The sequence below is a fragment of the Trichosurus vulpecula genome, chromosome 6 (genome assembly GCF_011100635.1).
Source record: "Trichosurus vulpecula isolate mTriVul1 chromosome 6, mTriVul1.pri, whole genome shotgun sequence".
Classification (NCBI taxonomy): domain Eukaryota; kingdom Metazoa; phylum Chordata; class Mammalia; order Diprotodontia; family Phalangeridae; genus Trichosurus; species Trichosurus vulpecula.
In genome coordinates, this window is record NC_050578.1 from 71,966,538 (window position 1) to 71,982,018 (window position 15,481).

General features: G+C 43.2%; 1 protein-coding gene across 2 annotated transcripts in view; it reads right to left on the reverse strand.

The window, feature by feature from the left end:
• Positions 1-1,917: 1,917 nt before the first annotated feature.
• The window catches only part of WDFY3 (WD repeat and FYVE domain containing 3), a 316,638-nt gene continuing 303,074 nt past the window's right edge, over positions 1,918-15,481 (reverse strand). For both annotated transcript variants that reach the window (XM_036763543.1, XM_036763542.1), the window contains 5 exons: positions 13,175-13,271; positions 10,964-11,287; positions 10,009-10,120; positions 9,352-9,549; positions 1,918-5,157 (listed from right to left, as the gene is read on the reverse strand). In XM_036763543.1, the coding sequence (XP_036619438.1) occupies positions 5,034-5,157; positions 9,352-9,549; positions 10,009-10,120; positions 10,964-11,287; positions 13,175-13,271 (855 nt within the window). In that variant the 3' untranslated portion in view covers positions 1,918-5,033. The remainder of the gene's footprint in view (positions 5,158-9,351; positions 9,550-10,008; positions 10,121-10,963; positions 11,288-13,174; positions 13,272-15,481) is intronic.

A 15,481-nucleotide genomic window follows, 5' to 3' on the forward strand; every position in this document is an offset into this window, starting at 1 on the left:
AAGCCAGGGAAGCCAGGAGGCAGAGATGATGAGGGAGAGAATTCCAGGAGTGGGGTACAGTGAGAATGGAACGTTCCAGTTTAGACAATGGGGTTTGGCGGCTGAAGAGTGCTTGGGGTGTGATCCAATACCTGCCTGTCTGTTGCGGGAGGCCAGGAGGCCCTCCTGGGCTGGCTCAGCCACGAGATTGTTGTCGAGTGTGAGTGACTGGGGAATGCCTGGAATGACCCCTGGCTTACTTTCCCTATAAACACCAATTAGACTACTCCTAGCAGGTCAGTGGAGCCCCTCTTTTTCCTACATTAGGCTTCCCAGATGTGCCTGACATGGATGCAGTCACAGGAAACCAGGGTCCTGTATCTGGTCGTCTCATCATCCAAGGCTTTCTTCCTTCTGCATCGCCTTTCCCTGACTTCAACAATTAAATTAACCAGATGTCATTGCAACCTACCTATTCCAACCAACACCAACTATTCAGGGCAAGCCTAGTTTCAGGACTGGACTACAGTGCAACGATAAAATGCAACAAAAACTCGGAATGAGTTTAAGGACACAACTCCTAATCTGTCCCCCTCTCCCCCCACCCCTTCTTTCCCTGGAGAAATAGCAATGACATTGGAAATGCTCAATCGCAAAGGGGAATGATGGCCCAGCTGCAGGATGGGCATTTTATGATCCCCACTCCCTAGGAAATCCTCTCTGGCTTCTCAGAGGGAGCCACCCCAAATCTACGCAAGGTAGGATTCCTACTACAGCTAAAATACCTACCTCCTCTAACCATCTAAAACAGGAGGTTTGCTTCCTCTAGGACTTTGAGCAAGATGCTTGAGTTTCTTCCTCTGTAAAATGATCCCCGAGGTCAAATCAATCAAACAACAAGCTTTTATTGAGATTCTGCTAGATGCCAGGCACTGTTAGGCCCCTGGAGTATGCAGAGAAAGATGCAGTGGTTTCAGTCCCCAGAGCTCTGAAGAGCTCTAGCACCGTTAGGATACTGAGGAGGGTTTGTTGTTCTTGTTGTTTTTTTTTGGGGGGGGGGAGAAATTCAAGTTTTCTTTTTTCAATGCCTCCCTCCCCACTTAAAAGCATGTGTTTTCTATAAAGATTACAACCTGACTCCCTACTCCCAATTTAACAGGTTTCTGAGACGCCAAATGTGGAAAAACCCAAACTCTGACCTCAGCACCTTCTACTTATCTAGAATAATTACTTAAAATAGGAAGTTACCCAATATCATCCTTCTTCTCCCTGGGGGGTTGTCTCTTGTTGTTCTAGGGTCTTCCCCCCGCCCACACACACACTGAGAGCTGCTTGCTTCAGGCGCAAACATTTCTAGTTAATTACGTTTGATCGTTATTCCTCAGAGGAGTGGTCTTGAAAAAGGATGTGGTTGAGGCGAAGGATGTTTATGGGGCATAAATTATAATTGTTGACCTGTAAAACCCTTTCTCAAAATTCAGTTTATATTTTGGTAAATTTTGATATAATATATTCCAAAATATTGGTCTCTTTATAAAAGAAGTTCAGTGGCGTGGAGTGTGTCACTCATAACTTATGTGCAACGGTGAGCTGAATTCTCACTCATTTCCAGCTCTCATACATCTACACCTGAGGTTTCTGAGTTTTATTGAAGAGTATCAGGATAGAGGCTGCATAGGTGACCACACTGTCATAGTGAGGGTGAGGTGAGGGAACCTTTTCTAATAATGCCAGTCATCATTTTTGACCCTGCAATTTATAATCTCAGAGGGTTGCCCACATCACGGAGACAATGAGGGGAGGGGCCCAGGGGCCCTGGCCTGAATTCGTCCCAGATGGAATTGGAGCCCATGTTTTCCTGGTTTCCAAGGCTAGTTCTCTAGCCTCTACACCACACTGCTTCTGGTTTCAGAAAAAATAAAGCTATAAACAGTTATACAAAAGTTCAGGAAGTTTTTATTGGACTCTGCTTAAAAAAAAATAAAACAGCTTAAAACAACTTTTTGGTGGTAAATAGCAGGTATTTATTTGAAATGGAAAAAAAAATACTTAGGTACCTGAACTATTGCATTTAATCATGTATTGTAATTGTATTAATCTACCTTTTTGCATCAGACAGATAGACAATGAACATTCAGATATCACAGATTGCACACTACATAGTAATTCTTCAGGCCTTTTACATAACCACCAAAAAACAGATATTGGATTCTGCAATATAGTACAAAATTCCACAATCCAGTCTTAGCTAGTTATCTTCAATTGAGTTCTGTTGCTGTACAAATCAATGGCTGTTTACTAGGGCTAATGAGTTAATAACTGGACAAAAAATATACATTGCACTGACACAAAAAGTCAGCTGTGTTAATAGTCATGCAACAAGTAAACACACTTGCTGAAATTAAAAATACTTTCTAAAAAGTTTTAACTGCATAAATATTTTATACACAGTTCAATTACCAAAACAAAAGTTCTTTAAATGATATAAAGCAAAAAATAAGTTTCTACCAACTTTGTACATAAGAAAGTGCAAAATAATTTCTCTAAAGTGTTTTGCTCTTGTCCAGGTGGATGGTCACTGTGGGCAGCTCACCTTTTCAGAAGCATGACATTACACCTGCACACTACACACGGATGGCTAAGGACAACATAGATCCTGACGCTCCCAAGAACAAGGAGAAAGAAGGCATGTGAGGTACTTGCGAGAACAGAGACCACTTGGAAAGATGGCTGTACATCGTGAGTAGGGGTATGTTCAACACGTGGACCCGGATTACAGAAATCGATCCAAGGGAAACGAGTTTGGATCTCGCCGCTCCAGCTGTTCTGTGTCTTTGCATCGGAAGCAAGAACAAAAGAAAACTCCTTTGAACAAGACAGTTGCCCACAGCACCAGCTGCCAGAGGAAACACGACCAGGTGGGGTTGAGGAGCCACTTTCTGCTCATGGAGTTGGAAAGTATCAGTGTTCATCCCATCGACATTGATGTTACAGAGGAGTCAGTCCTGAGTAACTAAGTACACAGATTCATGTATTCAAGCCTTGACAAGACACCTCTGCCATTTGGTTTGGGGGAATCAACCCGGGATGGGGAATTTAGGGGGAAGATGCTGCTTTTGAAAAAACAATGTACAGTAACATGATCCCATTCCTCTGTGAAGTCAGAGGACAACTTCTTTCAGGGGGAATCATCAATGCTGTTAATCCTTTTATAAAAACAAGAAAGTACTTGAAAATTTCTCTTGAATATGCAAATGTTTTAATAAGTTTTATTTAATATGAGGCCATAATTGGACTATAGATTCAAATACAGGTAAACAAAGATTCAATTTTCCTAAGCTTAAGGTAGTGCCTTGACACCAGGAGGAAGTACAAATCTGTCCTTTACTTGCTTGGCTCTAGTCCATTGGGTACAAGAATAGTATTATACACCTATGAGTGTATAACATGTAATATTTAATGCATGTGCATTAAAGTTTATGAATGTCCGTCACCAGGGCTACAAGATGAAAGGTTGTGAATTGAATTCAGAACTGGGTTTTGTGTAACGCGTTAGCACATGTTCTTTGCGAAGGCCCTTCCTTCTTATTTAAGGCCATTAACTTCTATATTCAAAAAATAACAGGCCTTTTTAGAATTACTATGTGTTTGAAAAATGTTAAAATCTAGATTACTCTCTCTCTTTCTCTCTCAACACATTAAAAAAAATACCAGTACCAAAGCCTCTTTCCTATTATCTACCCGTAGGCCCTTCACCAGCTTTAATCCCTATAGGTGTATTTACTTTGTGTTTCTACTTATGGTGCAAATTAAACAACTGAATATTAAAAATATTGCAATTATATTCATAGTAAAACAAAAAATAGACATTGATATAGTATAAATTGTACTGTTTTCAGGTAGATGGTACTGAATGGTAGAGGTGACCTCAAGTAGTCCTGACGCTATCCAGTTATACATGAAGGGTTATATTTTAATTCTGTACAGTTTTGTTTTTTTTTTTTAAATAAGCCAGTCACCAAAGACGCGTGCTTATACTTTATGCAAGAGAAACTAGCTCTGAGTTACATGCAAGCATATTTCCATTGGTTTAAGGAGGTCTGGGCTGGTTCCTGCACTGCATGAATCAGCTGATTGAATTATTAAATGCTAAGAAGTTACACTATGACCCAAACAGCAGCCCTATATATGTATAAAAGAGACCTTATTACATATGAACAACACTGAAGTGGTAAGTAGCCAGGTATAAAATGCCAAGAAAATTGTGATAATTCCTGGTTATCTTACAACTAGAATAATCTTCTCCCACACTGTTTGCTTACAAAGAGGGGCCAAATTATTTTGGTGACTAGCCTAGTTTAAATGACGATGCTGCGGGCAACTGAAAGAAAAGACACACATGCATAGGTGGAATTTGAAAGGAGGAAAAAGCCCATAGCTAATGCCTTGGAGGAGGATTTTTTTTAAGCATATTCACAATTAGGTTGATAGATGAGTGATGCCGGATAAACTCTAAGTAGTTCATTAAATTAGTGGTTTAGTCTGAAGTCCCATGTTACAGGCTGTTAATTAAGTTCATATTTAGATAAAAAGGCCATTATACGTATTTACAATATACACAGTTGCTCGCAAAGAAGGCAGATTTACAACTATCTTCTAAAAAGCCTTTTCTTGTTTTTCAAAACGAGGTTGAGTAGCTCTACAAAAACAAGATACAAGAAAAGATGGTTAGGGGAGGGAGGATTTTCTTCCTTTTCAATAGCCACTCTTAACAGGGAGAACTGGGGACTGACAATCCTACTGCTGGGAACCACCTCCCAGGCTCCTGGAGCTGTTCCCCCCAGCGGGCTGACCTTCATTACCGTCTCCTGTGCCCCTTTGATTCACTGGTCTTGCTTAGGTTCAGCACTTCAAACACACAGTACGAAGAGAAGTGTAAACAGAGACTGTTTCAATGCTTTCCAAGTTCACTGCCCAAGACAGGAATTCAGAGCTAGGGTTGGGGCTGAGCAAGGGGTCCGCGCACCTTTCTTTCCAGTGGGCCTGTTGAAGCCTCAGCAGTTTTTGGGCCCGTCTTCTGGGCACCGCTCATGCTGTAGGTTGTAATAACAGTTCTGACAAACACGCACAGGAGATGAGATTTTCAAACGTTTGATTTCAGACTGAAATCGGCTGCACCTGAAGAAAAGGGGGGAAAAAAGCAGTGAGTGACTATCAGCTTAGTCTTTGTTGCTTGGGTCACATATATTCATTTAAAGACCAAATGGAAAGTATGCAGTAATCCTAGGGCCCAGTTTGCAAAAAGAAGAACATCAAAGAGTTTAATTTATGATGTAGGCTTGATTTTAAAAACAGCCATTTTAAATTATTTGTCAGTGGTAAAATAATGAAAAATCAGGCCTAGATTTATATTTGATTGGGGAAGGGAAGAACAGAAGATGAAAGAGCTGGAAAGGACCTTGGAGGGCATCCAGGCCAACAGCTCATTTGACAGGTGAGGCTCAAGAGCGCAGGTAAATTCACACAGGTAATAAATGAAGTGTAACCTAACCATCTCCTTATAAAAGGCAAGAGAAATGAATAACTGAAATGCCAGTAAGCACCTAGATCACAAGAAGGTCTGGAGAGGCACTAACACCATTTTCAGAAGAACATTCAAGAGTGCTCCTGGAGCCTCCTGAGGAGCTGAAGTGGAGGGTCCCATGCAGGGCCGCCCGTAACTTCCTGACTTTTGAAAGACTTTGCTTCCTTCTCTGGGGAAACCGGAGTTTTCCTCATATCGATCATCAATTATTGATTTTTGAAGTTAGCTTTTTGCTACCATCCACAACATGAATTGGGATAAATACCTCTAATTAGATAGTACTTAAAACGGTTGTACTTTGTGCAGTGCCTCTGAAGGCCAATCAGCTGATGTAGCTGGGAGCAGCGAAGACTCTTGCCTAACATTTCCCATAGTCCCAACACAGGACTAAACTGGTAGGAACACCTAGAGTAACCTCAGCGGGGTCAGAGTGCAGAGATGACAAGTGATCTCTAATCAGAAGTACCTCATCCACTGCAATTTTTTTTCAATTCTACTTTTTCAGTTTACAAGCACTGGTTTTTCTCTCCCTCCTACATTTGTATAGCCTCGTGATTAAGTAAGATACTTTCTCCCAACTTTCCTTTCCCTTATGGCCCTCTTCCACTCTCCCACTCCTCCTGCCTCTCTATCCTTAAGATCATCAAGACAGAATAGAATCACTCTCAGGCCTTCTGTGTAAGGAGCCTCCCTCTGATGATGACAGGTTTCAGAGGCGACACATGTATCAGCTCCCATTTGTGAGAATAAAAGCAGTTGACCCTTGTCCCTCATAATCATTCATTCATCTTTACCTGTTTGTTCTTTCTGATTCTTGTATTTGCCTTTTGAAGTTTCTCTGCAGCTCTGGTCTTTTCATCAGGAACGTCTGGAAGTTCTTTATTCCCTCAAAGGTCCATTCTTCCCCCTGCCCTCCCAACCAATATGATTACACTTTGTTTCGCTGGGTAAGTTATTCTTGGCTATAAGCCAATATCCTTTGCCTTCTGTAACATCATATTCCAAGTTCTCTATTCTTTATAGTGTTTGCTGCCCAACTGTATGGGATCCTGGCTGGGGCTGCTTGGTTCTTGAATTCTTTCTCTCTGGCTGTTTCTCTTTACACAGAAGTTCTGGATTTGGGGAGCTTTCATTTTGAGGTTTCTTTCCATGGATGACCAGTGGATTCCACTTCCACTTTGCTCCCTGGTTCTAAGAGATCCGGGTATTTCTCCTTTATGAATCTGGTCATGTCTTTTAGGCAGTTCAATAATTCTTGGATGATCTCTCTTTGATCTGTTTTCCAAATTAGTTGTTTTTACCAAGAGATACCTTGCATTTTCTTCTATTTTTCCCCCACTTTTTTGATTTTAATTTTTCTTATTGTCTCCTGGAGTCATTGACTTTTATTTGTTCCATTTTAATTTTCAGGGCGTTTGATGCTTGGGCAAAGCTTTGTACCTATTTTGTTAAGCTGTTAACTCCCTTTCCAATTCTTCCTTTTATAGCTTTCATTTCTTTCCTATTTTTCCCCTTCAGGCACTCATTTAATTTGTAAAAATATGTTTAACTCTTACTTCATCTCTTCCAGGAATCCTATTTGAATTTTGTTTTCTCTGAAGCTTTGCTTGTGGACGTTCTGGGGTCCTTCTCTTTTTCTGGGTTTGTATCTCGAGTGTTCCTGTTGCAACAATAGCTTTTTATGGCTGGATTCTTTTTTTATTTGCTCATTCCTCCGGCCCACTTTCTAACTTTGGATTTCGTAATAGGGACAGATTCTGCACAATGGTGGAGGAAAGATCTGGGCTGGCTCTGCTTCTGCTTTCTTGGGGTGGGGAGTGTCGTATTATTCCAGTATCTCAGGGACAGCCCAGGCTGGGGAGCTGCAAGCTTTAGTGCTCCTGAAATATTCTGATCCAAGGCAATATCTGATCACTCCCCCTACCTCTCTACCCCCAACTCAGGTCTGAGCTCTTCAGGTTACTGATCTGGGGTTTAGGCCTGAACAGTAGACTGCTGCTGGACTCAGTCATTGTCAGAAGGCTGGAAGGCTACGCTGGTTCAGTGCCAGAACTGTAGGCTTCCCTTGGGTCTGGGATTCCTGCCCTGCTTCTTCCTTTGTAGGCTTCAGTCTGGGCTAGAAGCTGGGTCTGAAACCCTGCTCTGCACCTCCCAGCTGCTGCCTGCTTCTGAACATGCTCCTTGCTTGGTGCACAGTCTAAGGCCCCAGGACCACTTCTCTACCTATACGGCCACCCCTGGGCATGGGGGCCATCCTCCTGCAGCCGTGGATCCATGAATCAGACATGAGTAGTGAGCAGCAGAGTTGCTGACTGGTGCCCATCTTTGCCCCTCCGCAAGATCAGATCCCTCAATGCTGGATCTAGACCCTCCTTTCTGCCTTGGGGCACAGCTTCTCCCTGCAACCACATAGCCCTCACCAAACCTTGTCCACTGCATCCACAGTCTGTCATCTCCCTATAGTGACCTGGACTGGAAAAATGATGTGCTGTGACTTTTTTTCCTTGGATTTCCTGATCAAGATCCAGTGCAGTAAATCTTCTAGCTCTGTTTAAGGGGAGCCTGGGGTGGGGGGTGGCACCCACTGTCCTTCTGGCTCCATCTCCCAAAGTGACTCTTGCTAAAGCTCAGCTCTAACCATGTCACTCCCCTGCTTAAACATCAGCGGTCTCCCTAGTGCTTCTATGATAAAACAGAATCTTCTCTGTTTAGTATTTAAAGTCCTTCACAGTCTGACCTCAACTTACCTCTCCAAATTTGCCACTCCTGTAGTCTATAGTCAGTCAGTGAGCCATCAGTAAGCATTTATTAAGTGCCTACTGTGTGCCAGGCACTGTGCTAAGTGCTGGGGATACAAAGAATGGCAAATAGCCTCTAAGAGCACTGGCCCTGGAGTCAGGAGGATCCGAGTTCAAATCTGACCTCAGACACTTACTAGCTGTGTGACCCTGGGCAAGTCACTTAATCCCAATTGCCTCAAAAAAACAAAAACAATAATAAGAACAAGACTTGGAAAGGCAGGAGGGGGTTAGGTTAGGATGCCCTTTGAATGCCAAATAGATCATTTTGTATTTGATCCTGGAGGCAATGGAGAGCCACTGGAGTTTGGTAGAGGGGCTACACGGTCAGGGCTGCGCATTAGGAAAATCACTGTAGTGGTTGAAAGGAGGATGGCCTGGATTAGAGAGAGGCTGGACATAGGCAGCCACCCTCAGCAGCTACTGTGATAGTTCAGGGTTTAGGTGAGGCCTGCACCAGGGTAGGGGCTGGGTCAGAGAGAAGGGGCCGTATCTGGGAGATATTATAAGGCTGAAATCCACAGGTTTGGATATGGTGGCTGAGAGATGGCCAGGATGCCTCTAGGCTGTGGCCTGGGGGGCTGGGAGGCTGGTGCTGTCCTCTGCAGGGAGAGGAAGGGTAGAGCTGGGGGACATGCTGGACATCTTGCTAGTTCCTCATAAAGAAAACCTCTCTTCCCATCTCCGCCTCTGCACTGATCATTCCACAAGGTGGGAACGCACCCCCCGGCCTCACCTCCCGGATGCCTCTGCTTCTTCAAAGCTCAGCTCACACACACAATTCTACATGAAATGGGTATAATCCTCCCAACTGCTAACCCCTCCCCCCAAAAAATCATCTTCTATTTTGTCTAGACTTATCCCCACACATGTGGGCTCTCCTTAGGAGAGCATGAGGCCCTTGAGAGCAGGGAACATCCCTGCATCCCCAAGCTCAACCCAGTGACCAGGAGGGCCAAGCTGTCACTAGGCCCAAACAGGCCATCTTACTTCTGGCAGAAGAGCTGGCCACAGTTCCTGCAGTGGTGTCTCCTTTCTGTGAGGGAGAATCGGACCGAGCAGCCTGAACAGCTGTCTCCTCCTTCATCTTTCACCCAATGGTCAGCAGCAGAGCGGCCTGGCTGATCACTCACAGACCAGCTGAAGACTCGGCCTCGACTATCACCAACGAGGATCCGACTGTGATCCCTGGAAGAAAAACCATGTTATTTCTTGGGAACTGACGAAGACCCTCCAGCACAGCTAGTGCAGCTGGCAGCTGGGTGTGAGCAGCACTGAGAAGCTTCCCAAACAAACATCACATAAATAACCCAGCTGTTTAGTGGGGGTTGAGGACAGAGTGTGAGACAGTGCACTTCTACGTAGGGTGGGATGAAGAAAGATGTACACCCATGACTCTGGATTCTCCATTTAGTTCTATCTACACCAGACCCAAGGTCCTTCAGAGAACACTGAAGGCAAAAACATACACTTTTAAACATGAAACCAACAATGCATGGGTTTTTTTCCTCTTCTTCTTTAGCTCAACTTGGCCTACATAATACACTGTGGTAAGATAATTTAAATCTTTTCTTCCCTCAAGAATAGGCTAATTATTGACTACCCTTGGTCCAAGAGCCTACCTCATTCTGGAAAGCTTTTACTCACTTGGAGATGCCAAGGGCTGTGATCTCTGCTGGATGAGCATTGTCTTTCCGATCAAATGCCGTGTGCATAGTTAATTTGCTCCTAAACACCAGCTGCCGCTCCCACCTGTATCCTGGAGAGGAAAATCAGAAGATGTTAAATGTTGCAGTGAGGGAAATCAAGACTTGCTATAGCCCCTCAGTTGTGTAGGACAGAAGCTGAGGTCCCTGGGAGTGATTCTAAGCCACTTTTCTAGCTAAGCCCTTTGGCCAAGCACTTAATCCCAAACAGGGGAACTGGAAAGGACATCAGAGGCCATTGAATCCAGCCTTGTCATCTCTTGGATGAGGAAACTGAAGCCCCAAAAAGCCAAACCAACTGCTTAAGGCCCACCAGCTTCTCCCAGGGACAGAGGCTGGCCCTTCTGATTCCAAGGGATTGTCTACTATGCCAGATGGCTTCTGACACTGTAGGTTTAAGCCTTGCTTGGAGAGGGCACTCTAAGGAGTGTTCTCACCCCATGCCCACTGCCGGGGTCATCAGAGCCAATGCTCTTGAGGGGAGAGCTCCTCGAGCTTTATCACCAGCTGGAGGTCAAACTTTTTTTTTAAAAGAAACTGAAGTTTTCAAGACAAGAAAACACAGATGATTTCTCCAAATGAGAAAAGATTTCTTCTTGGTCATCAAAGGAATAGAGAACATTCTACATTTTAGAATGTTTTTCTTCAAATACTGGGCCCACAAGCTAGCTCCAGACTCCTCATGATATAACAGCACCCTTGGAAAGTACTACTTATACCATATAGAAAAAATGACCTTCATTCCTTGTGTCCTTGAGGTCCTAAAGCAAATAACGGAGTGAGCACAGGCAGCCCCTCCTGCCTCATTCCAACCCACCCTGTCCTCTGCCCTACCCAGGCTAAGGTCCTTCCATCGGCCTGTGGGGCCAATGGAGCAGGCTTCAGGTTTCAATTACCAGGTTTAAGGTTGTTAAAATGCCGCGCATCAACAGGATATGGGTGGGGGTGGTTAAGAGGACCCTGAAGATGGACTCTGGTCTGTCCTTCTGAATAGTTTACAAAAATGAAGCCATCTTTCTCATCCAAACTGAGCTGGTCTGACCAGCGCCTGGAGTCATCCGAGCCACTGTCAGCCGACCAAGCTGCCGTTGCCCGGCAAGATGTCGCTCTTGGTCGATGGCTCACACTGCCTGGTTGGCTGGGAGGCTCTTTGGGATCTTGGATGATGCTCTGCTCCTCAGCTTCAGAGTCACTGCTGTCCTCATCTTGGCCTTCTTGCCCTGTATTATGCAATGGCAGGATGAAAAGAGGGATCATCTCTAAAATAGACATTTTTATTTCTGTAACTTTCTGGTCTTTATGAAAAGCTATCTCTTCTTTCTGGATGATTGCTGGGACTGGACTTTCTTTTTCCACCACTACTCCCCCTTTTGAATCATATCCTTACTTAGCTTTCTACTCCACTCAGGTACCTATCAGTCGATCAACGAGCATTTATTAATTATCTACTATAGGCAAGGCACTTCGCTAGTCGAGGGGATATGAGAACACAGAATGAAACAATCCCACGTGAAGGGATCTTACATTCTAATGGGGAGACAATAGCATATATATAAGTATATGTATAAGAATAAATACAAAGTTATTATTTGAATACAAAGCAAGAAAGACTTCATATGAAGAGGGTACTTGAGTTGCACCATCTACACTCAATTCTCCTACTTCTAAGGAACCTTTTTCAGTTTCCTAAATAATCAGGTGTCTTTTCCTTCTAACTATAGTTGGTGATATAGAGATTTACTTATTGTTGCCAGTCAAGGTTAAAAACAAACACAGTGTTTACCTGAAAAGGGGAAGGTCATCTTCTTCCTTAACTCACACCTGACCTATGATGATGCTTTGTATACAGTGAGCACTTGGTCAATGTTGATTGACTCCTTCACTGAGAGAGTTTGAAGATGAATTTCAGCTAACATTTGATGGTATGTGTTTTGTGAGGAGGGCTTCTCTTGGACTTCCAAATCAAAGAGCCAAGCCCTTTTGGAAGCTAGTAAGAGCTGACTGAAATGATTGTGCTGCATCTCTACATTACGGGAAAAAACTTGCTTCTAATACATTGAGTAATTTTAATGTGCTTTAAAAATTGTGAGTCATTATTCCCCCTTTCGGTTTGTATCTGAAGCCTGGAGGTAAAGCTTTGAGCATGGGCCTCCTGACATGTCGGCACCGTCCAAGACGGGTACATGTTCTTCTGTACCCTGAGGAGACAGCAAGTATAACCTTGGGATGAAGGGTAGTGGCCCACACCAACTGTTTTGATGTGTCTGCTGCTGGGCAGTGAACTGAAATGGGAGCTGCTGATCTGATCAAAAATACCGTACACTATGTGGAATTCTCTCTCAAAAATTAGTAAAGCCTAGCCAGAGGTAGGGAACCTGCAGCCTTGAGTTACACAACAAATCTTTTTATTCAGGGGATTTGCTCTGTGAGGTTTGGATTCAGTCAAAGGGCCATGCTGGGGGACCTAGAGGGCCACATGTGGCCTCGAGCCTGCAGGTTCCCCACCCCTGGCCTAGCCCAACTAAAGCTATGAAATTTGGCCATGTGACTTAAGTTCATACTGTTATAGTTGGGGGCTGGGGAAGGTCTGGTTCATGCTTGGAGCACTTCAGATGTCTCCACAAGATACCACATTCCAGGAGATGACTGAGAATGTATAAGAGAAATGTTTTGGACAGACTATAGATTCAACTGGGTGGGTGGGATCCGTGCTAGGAACTAAGTAAAATCTTAAGTCTACTATACCAGAAACCAAGGTGGTATGGAGGACAGTATGCCCCTAAGATATTGTAGGAAATGTTTGCATGTTTCTTTTTGCTATATGTTTGAGGCCCATATCCCCTTGTAAAAGTGACTTTGCATTAAGTGGTTGCAAAGAACTAGTGTGCTAGTCACCGGTCCCTAACAATGAGGAGAGAAGTGAAGGCCATGACAGTAGAGAAAAGAGAGAGATGGGACACCTCAGGACACCTGAACACCACAAGGGGCAACGCAACAGGCCTGGATCTGAGACAGTTGGGGATAGAGTAGACAGTGCTATACCTAGTTTTGTTTTTGTTTTTAATAAAGGAAAATCATTGAAAAAAGGTTTTGAAAGAAGCAGATACCTATTTGTGCTTCTGGACAGTCTTCTTGCATTTCCAGGTCTTCAACAGGCTCAGGAGCTGGTGTTTCAGGAACTTGCAAAAACTCCATCCTCCAAAACTGATTTTGAAATGATAAAGGAAGATAAAAAACTAATTCAACAATTTGTGTGTCATTGGTTATCTTTTGTAGAGAGTCTTACGGAATAGCCCTTCTCAGCAATGCAAGGACCCAAAACAATTCCAAAAGACTCATGATGATTTGGAACTATGCCCAAAGGGCTATAAAAATGTGCATACCCTTTGACCCAGCAATACCACTCCCAGGGCTATATCCCAAAGAGATCACACAAGTGGGAAAAGGACCCATATGTACAAAAATATTTATAGCAGCTCTTTCTGTGGTAGCAAAGAATTGGAAATGAAGGGGATGCCCATCAATTTAGGAATGCCTGAACAAGTTGCGGTATATGAATGTAATGGAATACTATTGTGCTATAAGAAATGGGGAAGATACAGATGTCATAATAACTTGGAAAGACCTACATGATCTGATGCCGAGTGAGTGGAGCAGAACCAGGAGAACATTGTACACAACCACAGACACACTGATTCTGTGATGACTAGCTGAGATAGGCTTGGCTCTTCTCAGCAATACAAGGTTCAAGACAGTTCCAAAGGACTCATGATGGAGAGAGCTGGCTACATCCAGAGAAAGAACTGTGGAGTCTGAATGCACACTGAGGCAAACTATTTGCTCTTTTTTTTCTCTTCTTTTTTGGTTTTGTTTCTCATGATTGATTCCATTGGTCATAATTCTTCTTGACTATTGTGTAAATAAGTTTAATGCGAAGGGATATGTAGAACTTATATCAGACTAGATGCTGTCTTGGGGGGGAGGGGAAGAAAATCTGGAACTCAAAAACATATGGAACTGAGTGTTGTAAACTAAAAATAAAAAATCTAAAAAAAAAAAAGAAAAAAGAAAGACTCATGATGGAAAATGCCATCCACATCCAGAGCAAGAAATATGGAGTCTGCATGCAGATCGAAGCAGACTATTTTCTTTTTTTGTTTTGTTTTATATTTTTCTTTCTCATGGTCACTCCCATTCATTCTAATTCTTCTATACAAGATGACTAATGTGAAAATATGTTTAATGAGAATGTATATGTAGAACATATATCGGATTGCATGCTGTCTTGGGGAGGAGGAGAAAATTTAAAACTTATGGAAGTGAATGTTGACAAGTTAAAAATAAATAAATCAACTAAAAAAAAAAGAAATAACATCACCTCTAAAAATATGTAACAGAGTCTCATGTTTATTTCCCCAGTGATTGCTACAAGACAGAAAATACTTCTGGATTATAATGGAAGAAAAACTATTTGGGCTGAGTAGAAAAATAATGTCTGCCAGTCACATTCATTCATAAACAGGACTGGTTGAGTGACATTATTAAAAACCCAAACATGTGTCTTGACCTGCGCTCAATGTTTGCTGAATATAATTAGAAATAGAAAATAGAATAGTATTAATAATAGCTGATACAGTCTGACATATCGGATAATAATTAGCACAGTGCCTGGCACAACGTAGGAGCTTAATAAAGGTTGATAGAACTGTACTTGAAGGTTGGCCAAGTTCTGGGTTTGAATCCTGTCTCGGATACTCCCTAGCCATATGATCCTCAGCAAACCCTTTCACCTCTCAGTCTCTACTTCCTCACCTATAAAATGGGGACAATATCGCTGCCACATTCTGACCTCAGGGAAGCTTCCACAATTGCCCTGTGAGGCATATATGACAGTTTTCATTATCCTCCTTTTATAGACACGGAAGTGAGAGTGAAGTCCATATTCACATGCAGCTCTTCCTCCATTCTATTCCCTAAGTCAGGCCTTTCTGGAGTGTAATGTACAAGGCTGGTGCCATCACTGGGGGAGGTGAATGGGATGTGGAGGCTCCAACCACAACAGCAAAATGGGATGGAAAATGGCATAGAGGAAGATGGCTAGGGCAGATGAGAAGTGTATTAAGTAAATGACACATAGTCATGGAGGGGATGCTGACTAATTGTTGTCTGTCTGTGAAAAGAAAAGAACTAGAGGTATAAGGAAGAACTTCCTGAGGAAAAACTCCAGTTTGTTCCACATGGCAGATTACATGGGCAGTTGAGTATTCAGACTTCCCCTGCAGGCAGGGAAAGGCTCTGGGTCCTCACCTTCCCACTCCTCATTCTGGAGGCGGTGGGGGAGGAATGAAAGTCTCCAGAGGTAGGACAACAGGCTGAAGCAGCTAAGAGTGAAGACCAGAGGAGGTTCATGTTTG